The sequence below is a fragment of the Aptenodytes forsteri genome, unplaced genomic scaffold (genome assembly GCF_000699145.1).
Source record: "Aptenodytes forsteri isolate BGI_AS27 unplaced genomic scaffold, ASM69914v1 Scaffold72, whole genome shotgun sequence".
In the NCBI taxonomy this organism is placed as follows: domain Eukaryota; kingdom Metazoa; phylum Chordata; class Aves; order Sphenisciformes; family Spheniscidae; genus Aptenodytes; species Aptenodytes forsteri.
The window spans coordinates 3,399,426-3,415,937 of NW_008796193.1; the positions used below are offsets into that span (position 1 = coordinate 3,399,426).

Consider the following 16,512-nt stretch of genomic DNA (forward strand, 5'->3'; position numbering starts at 1 on the left):
GAGCCGCGGGCAGCCCCGGCTGCGCAGTGCCTTTATGTAGCTATCGCCCTTCTTTGCCGATGATTTTTATTACGGGAAGCCTTGTTACTGCTGTGGATGTAACACGCAGATGTAAATTCATCTATTAATTTATTTAAGAGCCTTAAGCGCATTTCAGGCAGTAAGACAAAATCTCGTTCAGTGGTTTTGTCTTTAGTCATTTTAAATGGATTTAGAATGTAAGTTTTCAGGGATGCTTTATAGGTGAACACAATAAAGGACTTTAAAATGGATACGTTCGTTTTTCATACCCAATCTTTTGTCTGCGAAGGGCTTGTGTTAACCTGCATGCTATTTTATGAATTGGGTTCTTTTGCTTAAGATTTCTGCATGAGCAGGATGTTTCTCATTGCATTTCTATTGGTTACTGCATTAAAAATCGGGGAAAAAAAACCCAAATCCTGAAGTGTCTTCAGGGGAGGATCTTTCTCTTGTATTCTTGAACTTGAATGTTAAGAGATAATTAGAAAACACTTGGTTTGGATTTTTCAACTACATAGAAGTTTATTTATTGTGTTACATTGCTCTATATGTGAGCTTGGTCCTGTTGGTTTAATCAAAATGTTATGTGCAGCTTACGAATATCTGAAACACCTGACAAAGTATGATGTTGTGTTTTACTTTATTATATGTAAACAAGACAAATATTATTTAGAAGAAATTCACTATTTTAAAGGAGTGCTTGAGGGCTGACCATGCAAATATGCTTTATGTGAAAATGTATCACCGGAACATACTGGGAATAATTATATGTGTAAACTGGGGAGATGCTTAGCATTTGCAGGATCACACTGTTTAGGATATAACAAGATGTATTAAATACGTACTTTTTATTTATGTAGATTTATTAAGTTGTAATTGGCATTTTGTAGAAATACTTTTTTACGTTATAAAAATTGTAAATAAGGCAACAATGCCTGGGAGCCAGCCTATTGATTGGGAGCTTCATTGTACCTCTGGGTACAAGAACAACACCCCTTTTTTTCCTGGGAAGGGCAGAAGTGCTGAGGCATTCATTTTTTTCCCTCCTCCTTAAAATACTTCGCTGAAGATCTCTCAGTTTAGGGTGTTTTCTGAAAGCTTTCTCAAATAAACTTAAAATATTAATGGTTATTTTATGATACTTCTATGGGAAGAGTAGGCTAAGAATAAATCAATGTATATACTAAGAGCAATGTTTATAAGGGCTTGGGCCTTTACCAGTTTTTCAACTGAGTGTTGCTGTTTTAAGTATGTATTCTTAGGTAGTCCCAAGCTGCCAACCATTATCTTTGATTTTAAAAAACCTCATTTACAGTAGTAATTTACAGTAGTGTTCCTGCCTGTAGACAAAGAGGTCATATATCCCTTTTTTTAACTCTAAAATTCATTCCCTGGTCTCAGCTGAGCCCTGTCTAAGGAAGAGAATTGGCATAAAAAACTGAAATAGGTTAAAATCAGCCTTCTTCTGAAGCTAGTTAGAAAGAGAACTATATTTTTCAAAAAAGCAAAACAATGTCAGATACATATTTAAAAAATTTAGCCTTGAGACACTGCTCTGGGACTCTCAGTTTAGGTTTCATGAAATTCTTCATTTTGGGATCTGATGGTAACGTACTCCTTCCTGGTGCAAGATAGCATGCTATAATTAAAAAAAAAAATCAATGAAAATATTAATGGAATGTTGTAAAATGATATTTTATTGGCTGGTGCTAATAAAGTATTTTCGCAGTATTTTTTTCTAAATACACAGAAAAGGGGAATTGAGAGGGAAAACTTGAGATCTTAATAGAGGCAAGAGAGGTATGGGTAAGTTTAGGGTTATGATAGTATACAGAATTGTGGCTTTCTGCCTTATTTCTCTCCTTTTTTAAAACATATAATTGGACCACTACTTCTATGATTGTGTGGCTGTATAGCATGGTGTACTACAGAAAGAAGCTGTGAAGAACCACAGTTAATCACTGTACTACATTTTTTGCTGTTTCCAATAATAAGATTTGCATGCGTATGTAGCGTGTGAAATGAAATCATCTGCACTACTGAAATCTATGAGCAAAAATACCCAGTTGTAGCAGAATTGTAGGCCTTATCTGTTGTTAATTGTTCCAGCATTAGCAGTGAGGGGTTTTCCTGCTGTCAGTGCATTCCTTTAAGACCCGAACATAGATATAAAAAAAAAATCTGTAATTGCATAGTTGATGCAACTCTGTCCTTTGTCTGCATTGAGGGTTTAGAAGAGTATACTTAAGTAATGGTTGGATACCAGCTGCGTCAACCGAGGTACAGCTTCAGCATGTTTATTGCTAGTGTGTCATCGTCCATCTCTGTTTTTAGTGGAAGTTTAAGGTATTCCTAGTAATACGTGCACAGAAGGTGCCATCCTATAACTTTGCTAGTTTTTATAGTCCTGTTAGCTGCTGGGAAAATACTCCTTTTAGTGATAATCTGCTTTCCTTGCAAAAATTTTAATTTAAATTAAAATTGTAGTCTTACTTTGTGTTGAATTTTCTAGGTAGCACAATACATAATATACTTACATTTGGGCGTCTAATTATATAATCTGAAAATAAATTAAATTGCTAATTAAGAAAGAAGAAAAGCCTAGCATATTTTTCCTGTAATCTCAAATTTATATAATTTAAGATCATTTTTTGTATTCATTTACATTAAAAAAGAAGGATTATCTGAGTGTAAAGGCTGTGGTCAGGAAATTGTAGAGTATTGCATTAATTCTGAAATTGCTATATTAAATCATACATTTATGGTCTAGAGCTGTGTCTTATTTTGTAATAGCAAGTATTCATTAGCTACGTTAAGAGTTTCAGATGGCTGTGACAATAATTCAGGAGCGATAGAGCATTGCATTAAGGTTCTGAGATTGCTTTGTAATTTTTACAGTGGTGAAAGAATTCCGTTTTGGAGCTAAAACTTAAAACTACATTGAAATTTGATTGTATGGTTGGAATTGGTTAGTTAAATCTTTGACTACTTTCCTCATTGATAATGTTTGACTTGTGTTTTTATAATACTAGCTGGTCTGTGGAACTTAACTTACTCTGATAGGGCGCCATCAAGAAACTACATTGGGGAATTCTTGTAGCTCTGCAAGAAGAATGTTAGTCACTGTCGTCCCCAGCATTAGTATTGTAGATTTTAAAGACAATTTGAGAGAAGTAGGTTTGAGCAGATAATACAGGGAGAAAGCGTTGAAAGGATGATAGTGACACTAGGTGATACAAGTTCTTTGGTTCTTTTGTATTCTCAGTTAAGTTGAAACCTCCTTGGGGTGGATCGGTGACTTTTTCTTGAAATTGCCATCGTTGTGGACTGCTTGCTGCTTCCTTCGCTTGGAGGATTTCAAGAGTATAAAAGAAAGAATAATCTCTGCTCAGTTCCTTCCTTGACAGTGAAGATGCAGTAAGCATGGATTGTGTTTTCCACATACTCCTCCTTTCTCTTGTTACTCTGTTTTGTATTTTTTTCGTATAAAAAAAGCCCCAAAGACAAAATTGTACCCACCTGGCACATGTGTCTTGGCCGGCACAGAGTAGGCATTCTGCATCACCCGCTGAAGTGAAGGCGTTTAACACAATCATAAAAAAGGAGGCAAAGCAATGTAGCACCAAAACTGACTTTTCACATCATGTCACCTTGGTGGCTTTCTGCCTGCCTTGAATGACATCTGGAGCATCAGTTTCCACATGCAGACCGAGCCTGGTGCCTGACGCAGTAGAGACCGCGGCCCTCGGCACTGACAGAGTGCCAGCATCTCCCCTCTCGATGACGACTTGGTTTGGTACCAAGGATCCAGCGCTGTCAGTTCTGGTGAGCCACAAGTGTTGCAGTAAACATAGTAACTGGCATTAAGATGCTTTGATCTGTTCAGTTTTTAGGGTCTTTTACCATGGACTCCAGTGCCTGTTATTGATAGAACTTCATGTTTTAAGAGAAATGAATGTCATGTCTACCGCCAAGTTTAGTTTACTTCTGGGTTAGTGCGATAGTGTGAGTTGCATTAGGTCCTGGCTCTTTCTGGATACCTTGATTCTGGCTTAGAGGTATCTCGGAGATTTCAGGCACTTAAGCCATTTATTCTTACAGCTTGGCTTATTTTATTATTCGCCTTGCTTGACTATGTTTGCTCTTAACTCTGTTGTGGTATATTTCATTGCAGTAGGGTTGTCAAATATGTACTACAAAGTACTTGAAGTTTCTATCATATTTTGAATTTAGATGCACAGACTTAAACAAATTCTTGCAATAGGATAGGGGTCAACTTTTTATGAAATCCAGAAGAGCAAAATCAAGATTGGAACTACAACAGTAAAAGTACCATATTTTTGAGACTTGCTCTTAAAGGCATTTGTACTTCCCTATTCATCTCTGCACCTCCCAGTTCCAGGTAGTTCTGACTTGAGCTCTTGTTCTGCGTTCACTTCCCACAACTCTTAAAACTCTTCGTTTTCTGTGTGATACTGTCACTTATTTCCAATTCTTGCATATGAGAGGGCAGGAAAGTACAAGATTTTAGTCTTGTGCAACAGAGATTTTTTTTAAGGTAGAGATTTTTCACCTATGAAAGCCTTGCTCTCTGTATACTGCTGTGGCTGCTTCTATGGAGTCACTTCATCTGCACTGAGAACTTGTGTAAAAGTCTTTTGGGTTGCAGCAAATTGCAAAATAATTCAGAATTCCCACACTTTAATGCTTAGTAGCAATGCAAATAACATGGAGGAATGCTAATTTATCCTTCTCTCTTGTATTTTGTGGAAACACTCTGTCAGAGAAACGTTACATGCTTTCTCTTTCTCTGAAAGCAAGTTTGTGTTGCTGTACCTTATGAAAGAGATTCAGCATCCTCAAGACAGATATGATACCAGAAATGGAGATCTTGGTAAAATTGAGTTTAGTCAGAAGCTCAACATTTACTCTCCATCTGTGAAAATTCTTGGATGTAATTGGAATTGCATTTTAATGAATGCGAGAATCTCAGAAGTAAAACTCGGAGTAGAACTAGCATGGCTGCGTGGCAAGGTTTGAGGAACTGGTGTAATTTTAAAAGATTGAGGAAAATAGGCAAGTCTGACAAAAGAGAAAGCGGGAAACAAGCCTCTAAGCATTAAGGGGAATTAGAAGAGCCAAAGCAATTGTCAAAAACAAAAGAGAGAAAATCAAGCTAAAGATGTAACAGTGAAGAATAACAGTGGGGAGTTTACAAAGAGTTGGCGGGTCTGTTCTATGAGAAGCTTTAAAGGATCAGTTTTCTATTAGAGGGATATTGCAGATAGCTGCATAGGACCAGCTTTTCCCTGGCAGCAGAAATGAGGCAGCACAGAAAGGACAGTGTTAGAAGATAAGATTTCTAGAATAACCTGACAGTTTTGAAATAAAATGTCAACCAGTATGGATAATACAGTCCTAACGCTGGAATGGTAAATAGAGGTGTCAGCACAGAAGTCTGTTGAGCGCTGTCGTTTCTTCAGTAAGTGCCACGGCAATGGAGATGTTGAAATAAGTTGGCCTTTCTTATGCTTAGCTGTTGCCTGTTACAATGGGTAGTTCTGCACTGTGCATGCGAACCTGAGGGCTGATTAAATTTTCTACCAGGCCTTTTGTCAGGCTTTTTTAATGATATGTTCATACACAGCCGCTGGAAGAGAAAATCAGCTTTGGCACTTCTGTTCTCGTAAATTTAGTGCACTATGCAGGTTTTTCAAAACTTACCTATAATTAAACATAATGTTCAATTAAATTCACACATGAAAATTTGTTTTGAAGTATCTGATAGATACAAAATTGTGAAAGAATCTGAAAAAATGATACTCCCCATACAATTCTCAACTTTCTTTGATGCAGCTCCACACATCCATAATCACCGGTCTTGATAATTGGTTAAAGAGTATGTACAGACAGGGATAGAGCAAAGGTGACCTCTTCATGCATAGCTGCTAATATATGTTATTATGGTAAGGCATGTAGTTAGTAATAGCACATGTGCGCTGTTGATGTCCAACTTGCATTTCTTGCTTCTGCAGACAGTTAGCTTCAGTTCATTTAAGGCAAAGTTAGCTTGCTTCTTGACAAAGTTTCTGCTCCTAGATAATAAGTTACCTGTAACTAGGTTCAGTTGCTTACTAGCATGTGTTATGTTGTGTTGTTACTATGGCCTGATGCCGCTGCTGGTATTGCAGGTGAGATCTTTGCTGTCAGTCAGTGAGGTGTTACCCTATGGAGAGAGTCTCATAAAACTGCAAAAATATTTTAACGTTCAGTTTGCAGTGGGAAAATTGAAGGCTTAGACATTTCTTGCGCTTACTGCTCCTAGAAATAAAGTAATGTCGAAGTGTGTACCTCTGCATGCAGAGGTAAGCAGAAAGCACTTTCCAGTTAAATTCTACAGAATAGAAACATAACTGTTCTAGGCCAGGCAGTATGTAAAGACTTACATACAAAAAAACTTTTAAGTTCTGACCAAGAATTACTGACTTGTTTGGTTTCACTCACGTGTAATTCTTTTGATTACTGTAGGGCCGCTTATGGATAGAAACGTTTTTGGGATTTTAGGTCAAAAAAAAATAAAACCAAAAGAATAAAGCAAAGTGAATTGTAGGAAGTATTGCATGCGTTTTTCTTGAAGTTTTGGATGAATACTTTTCTGTGTTTGTCAGTGTGATGCATTAATCCAGTAAAGCTAATCAACGCAGTAACACTGTTCCAACATAAATTCTGATTTTGCTTTTATTGCAGTTGTTTGTGAATGAACTTAGCTGAATATGGATCCCGGTGGTGGAAGTCTTGGATTGCAAACACAAGAATCCAAAATGCCTCACACTATGATTATGCAGGATTTTGGTAAACATTTTAACTATTAAAAATAATTAATAAAATCAAGACTATTTTTCAGGTTTTTGCTGTATGTTTATAAATGATATAAAGCTGTAAAGTTGACTAATATAATAATGCTATTTGCATGACTTCTTTGAGAAAATTCAGAATTTAAGGTGTTGTATAATATGTCTTTGTATACTTTGGTTGCTGATCTTGAAATGGTCACTTATTCCAAAATACTGAAGTAATTCTGAAAAAAAAGGAGTTAAGTCTGTGGCCCAAAGTGCTCTAGATGAGACAGAAAACGTTATCTGGGTTTCAGTGGTTTTGTGGTGCGTGTGCTTCTGCTTGAAGTCATATTGACTAGTTGTTGCACCTCCAACATACAGGAGATGTAAATAACATCCAGTACAGGATGTAAGCAACATCCGAGCTTTTGTGTGCTTACCTTGATTACTGTCTCCAGTTCTCCTTTAGGGTATTTCAGTAAATGTGGTGGGAAATAATCTCTTTGTCTGTGTGACAACAGATAACTTACTACGTAGGCAACAATTTACAGATTTAGCTAAATCTGCATGTTCACATGTGCTTAGAAGTCCTCTGTCAAGAACATCAGTCCTGAGGCTGTACTGATGTAAGAAAACTTGTTTCTAAATTGATTTTTTTTTTTAAATTAATACCATTTCTTTTGGTGGCAGTGCTAAATAACCTTAGCAATTTTGAAGGTTTAGAGAAACAACAGCAAGAAATCTCCACTCTTTCTTTGTGGGTCTCCATTTCTGCATTATGACAGGAGGTGACCTTCTCAAATATCAGGAAGGACCATGTCTTTGTTCTAGCATGAATTAATATCCCTCAGAGTGTACCAAAATAATTGCATTTGCAGTACAATGCTGAATAATTTTAATTTTTTTTTCTGTTCTGATAATAAACATTTTCTTTAGTGTTTTATTCATTAAGATTAGAACTGCTATATATGTGTGTTAAAATAATTCACTGTGCGTTCTTTTTTATGTATAGAAAAGTGGTCTGCAAATATGACTGGCTAGTGAAATCTGTTAATGAAAAACAGGTTTCTGTTTCTAGCCATTCCTTGCAACGTGGCAAGTTGTTGGAAATTGTACTATAAATATTGCATACAACTGAGTATTTATTTTTATCAAGGCCCATGCAGTCTAAAGGATGAGAGTCCTTTTATTGTAACAGCAATTAATGTGTTACCACACTTCCAGTATCATGCAAGAATTCTGTGAAAGTTCAAATTGCTACTGTAATCAAATGTTTTCTAACAGGAATTTAAAAAAAGATGAAATTGCAAACTGGCCTGTAGTTTTTAACATACCAGCATTGTAAAACCTAAATTTGGGACAAACTCCACATTATGTCTTAAAGAAGTGGCATGTTTTGTTTTTCTTAATTGAAAGAATACAGGCTGCTTTGGATAGTCTTTATCGGGTGAAATGCAAAATGTGGATTGTTGAAAAGTAACAGATTTGTACATCTGTGTTTAACTTATCTATACAATTATTCCATTCCTTAGATAAACTAATTGCTAATGCAATAATTTTAACATTTTTCTCCTCATTCATAATTGTTTCATAGTGGCTGGAATGGCTGGCACTGCTCATATTGATGGAGACCATATTGTTGTATCAGTCCCCGAAGCTGTCCTAGTTTCTGATGTTGTTACCGATGATGGAATAACTCTTGATCATGGCTTAGCCGCTGAAGTTGTCCAAGGACCTGACATCATCACTGAAACTGATGTTGTAACAGAAGGTGTAATTGTTCCCGATTCTGTTTTGGAAGCTGATGTTGCTATTGAAGAAGCTTTAGATACCAGTGATCATGTTTTGACTTCTGATCTGATAACAGAAACTGTTAGAGTTCCCGATCAGGTTTTTGTGGCTGACCTTGTTACGGGTCCTGATGGACATTTGGAGCATGTGGTGCAAGACTCTGTGTCAGGAGCCAACTCGCCTACGATGGTTTCAGAAGAAGTTCTTGTAACGAACTCAGATTCTGAAGCAGTCATTCAAGCAGCTGGTACTGTTCCTGGCTCCACAGTGACTATAAAAACAGAAGACGATGATGATGGCAAGAGTACATCTGAAGACTACTTAATGATATCTTGTAAGTTAAACAAAGGTAGATATGAACAGGAAATTATCTGAACTAGAAGTGGTCTAGTGGGGAGAAGTTACTATAGCTGGACTCTTGCTGCATTCTGTACTGGAACTCTCAGATAATAGTCTGTTGCCCAGTTAATTCTTGGTGTCTGGATTTGGGTTTTCTCGATGAAAAATCCATTATCGCTGATACAGCAAGAAAGAGAATGTCGTTCATGCTGTTGAGTGAATGAGTGTGTATGTTTGTGTTTCTGAAACTAGATATTCCTGAAAATTAACAAAAACACATTGGAAAGTTAGACATTCCCCATATTTTGAGTATAGTACTTTTTTTTTTAAATACATACGTGTATTACCATGTTACATAGATTCATGTAAAAATAATGAGTTGGGTTGAATCAGTAGAATCCAACAAAGAAACAGGTTTTTAAGATCTCTCACTCATAAAGTTTTCTCGTATGTGTCAACGAAATATTGTTTGTTTAGCTGTATTAAAAACTATAATAGGCATTTCATGGTATGTTGGGCTGTTCTGGACTGAACTTGACGTTAAGTGGTTGCGTGCATGAATTGATTGGCTCTCTAACACTGGAAAGTGGCTGCCCGTTTCAGTTTCCACACAGCATTCAACTTTGAGGAAACTGTATGGTCCTATACTACTTGTTGAGTGAGAGCTACTGAAGGGACCTTAGGTGTATTATGTTTCTTCAGTGGTTAACTTATACTCAAGATACCAGTTTTTACTGTTAAGCAAATTTGATAAAATCTATGATAGTTCATTTTAGATTTTTGACTTCTCCAAATCAGTTCTTGAAATGTGAGTAGGTCAAAACAGATTTTATTTAGTCAGAAGCAATATGTTAAAAAAAACGGCAATGCCAAGTGTGTCAAAGTGTCAGTCTGTTCACAGCAAGCTGCATTTATTAAAAATTTCAAGACAGAAGACATGACTGATTAGCGATTATGATGTTTTCAATATTTCATAGCATTTATGTCTTATGCAAAATATATTTTTGGTATTTGTTTTTTGTCCAGTATAGGATGGACAGCAATGATTTTTTTTATCATTCTATCATTACTGTAATGCCACATGTCACTAATAGAAGTCAAAAAGGGTTTTTGGAAAAAGAACCAAAAAACCCTCAGTCTAAAAGCAAATTAGACCTACAACAGAAAAATTCCCGTGTGTTTGTAAATAAAGGAACACCATTTTTACAGTCAGTTGTTTCACTGAAAAAATTCCTCCTTTCTGACAGAGTACTTACGATGAGTTGTATTCTGTAACTGCGGTATTTCCAACTGCACCTTTGTAATTGTAAGTAAAGTCATCTTTGGAATTCCTTCTAAGATAGATAAGTGTGATTGGTAATGATGATCACTGCACTTAGACCAGAGCATCTTAGACTTCCAGTAACTGTTACGTGATGACCCCAGCCGTGTCTGATATGTTCATAGTTTTGTCAAGGCTTTGTTCTCAAGCCTACCGATGGCTTTTGCAATGTTTCAAAGCCAGTTTGCGACCTAGTTTTCAGCAAATTAGATTTTTATATATGTATAATCATGATATGCCTGAATAATCACAGTTGGAAGCTACATTATTAATCTAGAATTTTGTTTTAAGTAATCATTTTAGATAAATTAAGGCAGCCTCTTGCCTCTGCTAAGTCTTGAGGTTGTATTATGCTGGGTATGCCAGCTTGACCTGCAGTATCTGCTGTTGATTTTTTTCTCAGCAAAAATGAATCAATCTTATGTAGTTGTTCATTTTTTGTTTGTTTGGGTTTTAAGTGTTTTTAAATTAGCCTTGAATTTGTTATGTTTATGAAGATAATCTGTTGTGTGGAATAGATAAATGCCTCAGTTTATCAAGCAGTTTAAAAACCCTTTTTATTTACTTACATTTTTTAATTGTCAGATGTTCAGTAAATATTGTAGAAGGTTAATTTGATGATGTTTCTTTTGGGGTGCATATATAGGACTGTTGGAACTTTTTAATAATGTAAATCAAATGAAAATGATAGTTTTAAAGAATCTCAAAATACTTAGCTGTCTTTTAATGAAATTTAGCATCTAAAAAAGGGGGGACTTTACATAAAATGACAGATAATGCTCTTAGGGAATACCACCAACTGTTCTGTGGAACACATTTTGGGAATTTCTAAAATACTACATTTTAGGGTGTGAAGATGAGCTGAGAGTGGAATTTTAACTTACATTACTCTTTTGTTGGGAGTTAAAGTTTAAATAAACCGAAAGGTGATTTTTCACCATTTTAAGACAACGTTCCCATGTAGATATTTTATACGCTATTGGTAATTACGTTTTTGTGTAAATACTATTTGGTAAATAAAAAGTTTGTCTTGATAGTTCTGTAAACTAGCTGCATATGATTTTGTAATTGGAAATTTTCGCTAGAAGATTATCGCCACTCTGCTATCTCAGTGCAGATGAATTCAGCTTTTTTAAATCAGCCTTATAAGCATAAGACCGAAAAACCTTTTTTTGATATGTTCACAATGTATGTCACGGGATATGCATGATCCCTTGTTTTAAATCTCCAGAATACCCGTTTAAAAGGGAGTTGTTAAAAAGGAAATTAATACAAAATGCATGCATATGGTGCGATCAGGCACCCATCCATCTCATACCGAGACGGGAAAATTATGAACAGTACATCCCATTTTGCCAGGGAGCAGTTAGCACACCTGTAGCTTAAAGCGTACCCTTTTTTGTTTTTCAGGTTTGCGATATTCAGACCCACAGCGGATTGCCAGCTCCCGATCCGTGTGTTGGCCCTGCATGCACTATGTTGGTGACCTCATACCCACCAAAGAACAACACTGGAGCTGGCCTTTAGGGGTAAGGTACTGTTCCACCACCACCTCCTTTTTAGTATATTACAATACAGTGTTACATAATTTGCTAAACATTTTAATATTAATACTCCTATATTGTAACCTATGGGATATAAAATAAGTATACCAGACATTAGAAAAATATGAAAAATTGTAAAACCACGGGACTTATCTTGCCCTCATGTTATCCCTATGGGCTCCTATGGTGGGTGTGATATCACCAGCATAGTGCATGCTGAGGCATCACATGAATTGGGAGCTGGCAATCCACGGTGAATCTGGACATCACACACCTGAAAACAGCCAAGTAAGGTAAGTTTAAAATTGGAAGTGTGCTGAGTTTTCCTTTAAACCTTGTTTATTCAGGAGGATTCAGCATATAGTTATAAAGGTTCTCTGTTGTTTTTTCAGTTAATTTTAAGTGACGAGATAATAATATGTAGTGCTTCTGGTGGATGAGTCAGATCTGGAAGACACTTTCATATTCCATTGACATAAAGTAAGCATTCCTGTTCCTGAGAACTATCACTGGGAAAAGTCATCAGATAATTTCGCACTGATGGGTTAGCAGTCTGTGATTGAAGTCATATTACTTAGACAATAGAATATTTTCACGATCTCTTTTAAAAATAAGTCCTAATGTTTTGGAACTTGACAAAGATTACTTGTCCTGCTGTGTTGATTGTTTTCCCCTTATCTAAATGTGTTTAAAAATAGATTGCAACCATGAAATTTACTTCATATAAGACAGCAATTTAAGCAGTAGCAATTGCCGATGCAGTGTATTTTGTTGTTGAGGTATTTGAAACAAAAGGCAACATCTTACAAATGACAGTCCATATCAGTATCATTTTCTCAGTCCAGTTTATATTTTTCAAATTTTGTTATACTACACTTTTGCTTTTTTAGAAAAGTGATTTCAGAGGCCCTGGATACACAGGCTTCCTGATATGTTTCCATTACTTTAGCTTAAATTGTAAAGACTGAAGATCTTTGAAAAGACACAGGATGGTTGATGGTGTGGGAGTAACCACTAATTTTAAAAATAATGTTGTAAGTTTGCCCTCTAAGACAGGGTTCCCTGTTTTTAAAGGATATTGAAGATTTGGGGGCTTTACTTGAAATGGTAAAACACAGCATGTAAGTGTATGTGCTATATTCGTGTATTTTACTTTATATTTTTGGCTGAAAATATTCTTACAAAAACTGTAAAATTGAAAAATTCCTCATTTTTTTTCTTTATGTAATCTTTGTTGTGTTGCAATTGATGTCCTGGTAAGGCAACTATCCAAAATTGTGTGGTTTTTTTCTTATGTTATTGCACCAGATACATAGCGGTGTACAGTCATTGTCACCCAATATTAGTTGAATAATTGGAAATTTTTGCCATGAAGAAAACTTATCACAGATATGTGATTACTCCACTGTTCAATAGGAAGTTGCTGTTGTTAAATAACCTTCCAGTACTGAAATATTTATTTTCTGTGTTAAACTGATAATGCATTATGTTTATAAAATTTGTGAGTTTAGAAAAAGTTGATGTTGCTGGAGTTGCAGATTGGCAAATAACTTTACTACCACCTACCAATTCTAGTATTACAGTAATGGCTTACAATTAGTGATTTCTTCCACCCAGCCATTAAATACTCTTTCTGCATTTTGGCAGCATGTCTAGTCATACAGCTATATATATAATCACTCCTGCCTTGTACTATTAGTTACTTCCAGTCCTTCAAAGACTCATACATGCAGTAGAAATGTTCACTGTACTAAAATTAAATGTATGTGTAGCATTTTGAAGAATTTGGATAAGAAACTTTTGTAAGTGTTAAAAGCCATGCAGAAAAGAAAATGGTCTTTAATAAATTCAAACAGAGTAGATATATGGAAATACTTTTTCCAAGATAAGTGTCTTTTAGCATCTTCCTTTTTCCTGTTAGCAGAGGATGCATAATCCTCTCTTCTAATAACTCCATTCTGGCAGCATAAAAAAATTCAATTAGCAGATGCAGTAACACTCCCATACTGGATATAAAGATCTACGAATAACCTGATGCTGGTAACTTTTAAGTGTCAAAGGAATATGCCAAGTTCTCTGTTGTGGCTTTCTCGTCTGTGGTGTTCATACTCTTGCTGTTTCATTGTCCTGCAAGGTAATGTGAACGCCATGCAGTACATGTCAGATTTTAACAGATTAAGGTGTTGATGTTGCTGGCATCGATTTTAATAGAGATTTAGAATGTTTTTAAATAAAAACCAAAAACTCTTTTCCTGAGGAAATTTTTATTTTTGTCTACTCATCCAAGTTTGATATTTTTTCAGCGATGCAATTAATCTCTTATTTACAAAAAGAAACAGCTAAAACATACTATTTTTTTAATGTTTTCTGTTTAATTTTCATCAAAATACATAATTTTCAGAGGTTCTAAAATGAAATCAAATACTTATTTGTACTTACCTACATTATATCTAGTTCTGTCCTCAATAACTTCTGTACTCTTGTGATGCAGTCCAGGATTTGTGAAATAGAAACAAGGTTCCTCAATGTGGGGATGAAAAACGGTGTTAGTTGGATAGGTGTTTCCTTGAAATCCTGTCCGTGAGTGGGAAGAGCTTAGTTTGGGATTGCTGTGGTGGATTCCCGCCCTGCTGCAGGAAAGGCATCTGCTCCTTTTCTAGCAGGTTCTGAACCACCTCGCATGACTGCCTGGAGTATTAAGAAAAGCTTAAACTAGCTCCAGTTTACCTCAGTACGCCAGGCTGTAGCCTGAAGTAGTTAAAAGCAGCTCTTCAAGAGCAGTCATCACTGCACTGAGGGCAGGAAACTTAGAGGGGGATTGGGAACCACTGCAGCCGTCCCAAGGTAAGCCGTCCTCTCCTCAGAGCCCTCCGTGTCCACATTGAGTAGACTCTATTCTTAGTCATGAAACACTACTGTCACTTTAATACTAATTTTAATGAATTTTTTTTAACCTAGTATGCACATATTTTAATGTTATGTATGCAGTAAATCGCAACTTCCCTGGAATGTATTAAATTCAGATTTTGTTTACATTTTGTGGAATTGTTCTCTATTTAGAGGACTTCAGTGGGTGTTAAGCATTGCACAGTTTTGTGTTGGCCATCTGCACAGGAGCTAATTTTATCCACTGAGAGAAGTGTGTTGGCAATACATATGTCAGAAAGATGCTTAGTTCAGTGGCCTCCGTATTGGCAATTTGGGGTATATATATATGGATATCTATGTGAATGCCCTTTTTACCAAAATAGTGTTACTTCTACACTTCCAATAGTTTGAATGTAATTTTTGTTGTAGAAGTAAAATGAGCATTTTGAATATATAGATCAAATATATCAGAGTGACTATGTTGCATACATAAAGAATGAGAAGTATAATTTCTTTTAGGGTGAAGATGTAGCCAAATTTTTGATGCACACTTTCACTGGGAATATACTCGGAGTCATCACTCTTCACAGGAGTTTCAGCTACTAAATTTTAGTCACCAGTATCTTAGAGTAGTGAAACTTTTTGGGACTCTTACACTGTAACAGGCAATTCTGGGTTGATTTTTAACATTTTTTGATAGATGTCTAATTTTACTTACTGATACACTTTGACTTTCTAAGTGTAATAGTTTCAGACATAACCAATTACCACATTGATGATAAGCTCCCTCTTGTGTTCTTCATTCTGTAATTCCTGCTGTGTTTCCCGAGTTGCAATAAAATGAGTACTGAACTTCTGGAATCTCTTTCAAGTATCTTGAGATGAACTGTTTTGTGAAGGCCATTTATGAATACAAACCTTTACTATGCATGGGGATAATAGTGGAGAAAATCATGCTACTGATTACTTTGAGTTTTAAAAAACATGTTTGAACCTCATTACTATTCTCTTATCTTTACAGTGGATGACGTTGGAGAAAAATTGGACCATATAGGAAGCACTCCCTTGAAAATCAGTACCGAGGTGACAAATGATGATGTTGCTAAAGATGACAGTTTTGGTTCAGAAGTTATCAAAGTGTACATATTTAAAGCTGAAGCTGAAGATGATGTCGAAATAGGTACCTTTTAAATTCTATGGATTCTTCCAATAGCATGAAGTATTTCAGGGTCTTTTTGTTTGTTGTTCTTAATTTCATGTAATCCATTGACTGGAATGTTTTGTAGAATGTGACATTTGTGGAGGCTGCCCATATGCGGTAAATACTGGGTGTGTATTAGTCTCAAGTTCTTTTTTGATTAGCTGTCCTGGTTTCAGTTAAACCATGACATTAGCAGTACTTATTTTCAGGCAGCCAAAGCTCAAATGTAGAAGCGGTTGGGTGTCTGCAGCTGTTTTTCAGCTGGATCCATCTAGAGTGGATCTGGCTCATTCCGCTTTACCCTTTGTATTTAGGTGCTGAAACTTTGCCTCACTGGAATGTATCTGGCCAGGAGCCCCAGAGCCATTCACAGGGCACATCAGCCTGACTCTCTTCTTCCTGGGGTGGGGAAAGGCGATCATCTCCCATAGACTGGTAGCATTGGCCTGGCTACGCTGTGAAAATCTCAGACTTTAGACAGAACTGTGGATTACATCAACAAAGCCCTCCAATTAGTAATGATCCTGGTGCTGTTTTTCAAGTAGCATGAACTGCTGCTTCAGGAAGTTTTTGGCTGTGTGATGCCTTTTA

At 36.2% G+C, this 16,512-nt stretch overlaps 1 protein-coding gene across 7 annotated transcripts in view; it reads left to right on the forward strand.

Annotated features, from left to right (window-relative positions):
• ZNF711 (zinc finger protein 711) overlaps positions 1-16,512 on the forward strand; it is a 38,419-nt gene that overhangs the window by 6,465 nt on the left and 15,442 nt on the right. For 6 of the 7 annotated variants that reach the window (XM_019474329.1, XM_019474328.1, XM_019474331.1 and 3 more), the window contains exons 2-5: positions 3,287-3,846; positions 6,769-6,873; positions 8,452-8,982; positions 15,742-15,900. In XM_019474329.1, the coding sequence (XP_019329874.1) occupies positions 6,795-6,873; positions 8,452-8,982; positions 15,742-15,900 (769 nt within the window). In that variant the 5' untranslated portion in view covers positions 3,287-3,846; positions 6,769-6,794. Of the gene's footprint in view, positions 1-3,286; positions 3,847-6,768; positions 6,874-8,451; positions 8,983-12,004; positions 12,146-12,244; positions 12,333-15,741; positions 15,901-16,512 lie in introns of those variants that run through there. The other variant, XM_009288016.1, reaches the window with a different exon arrangement.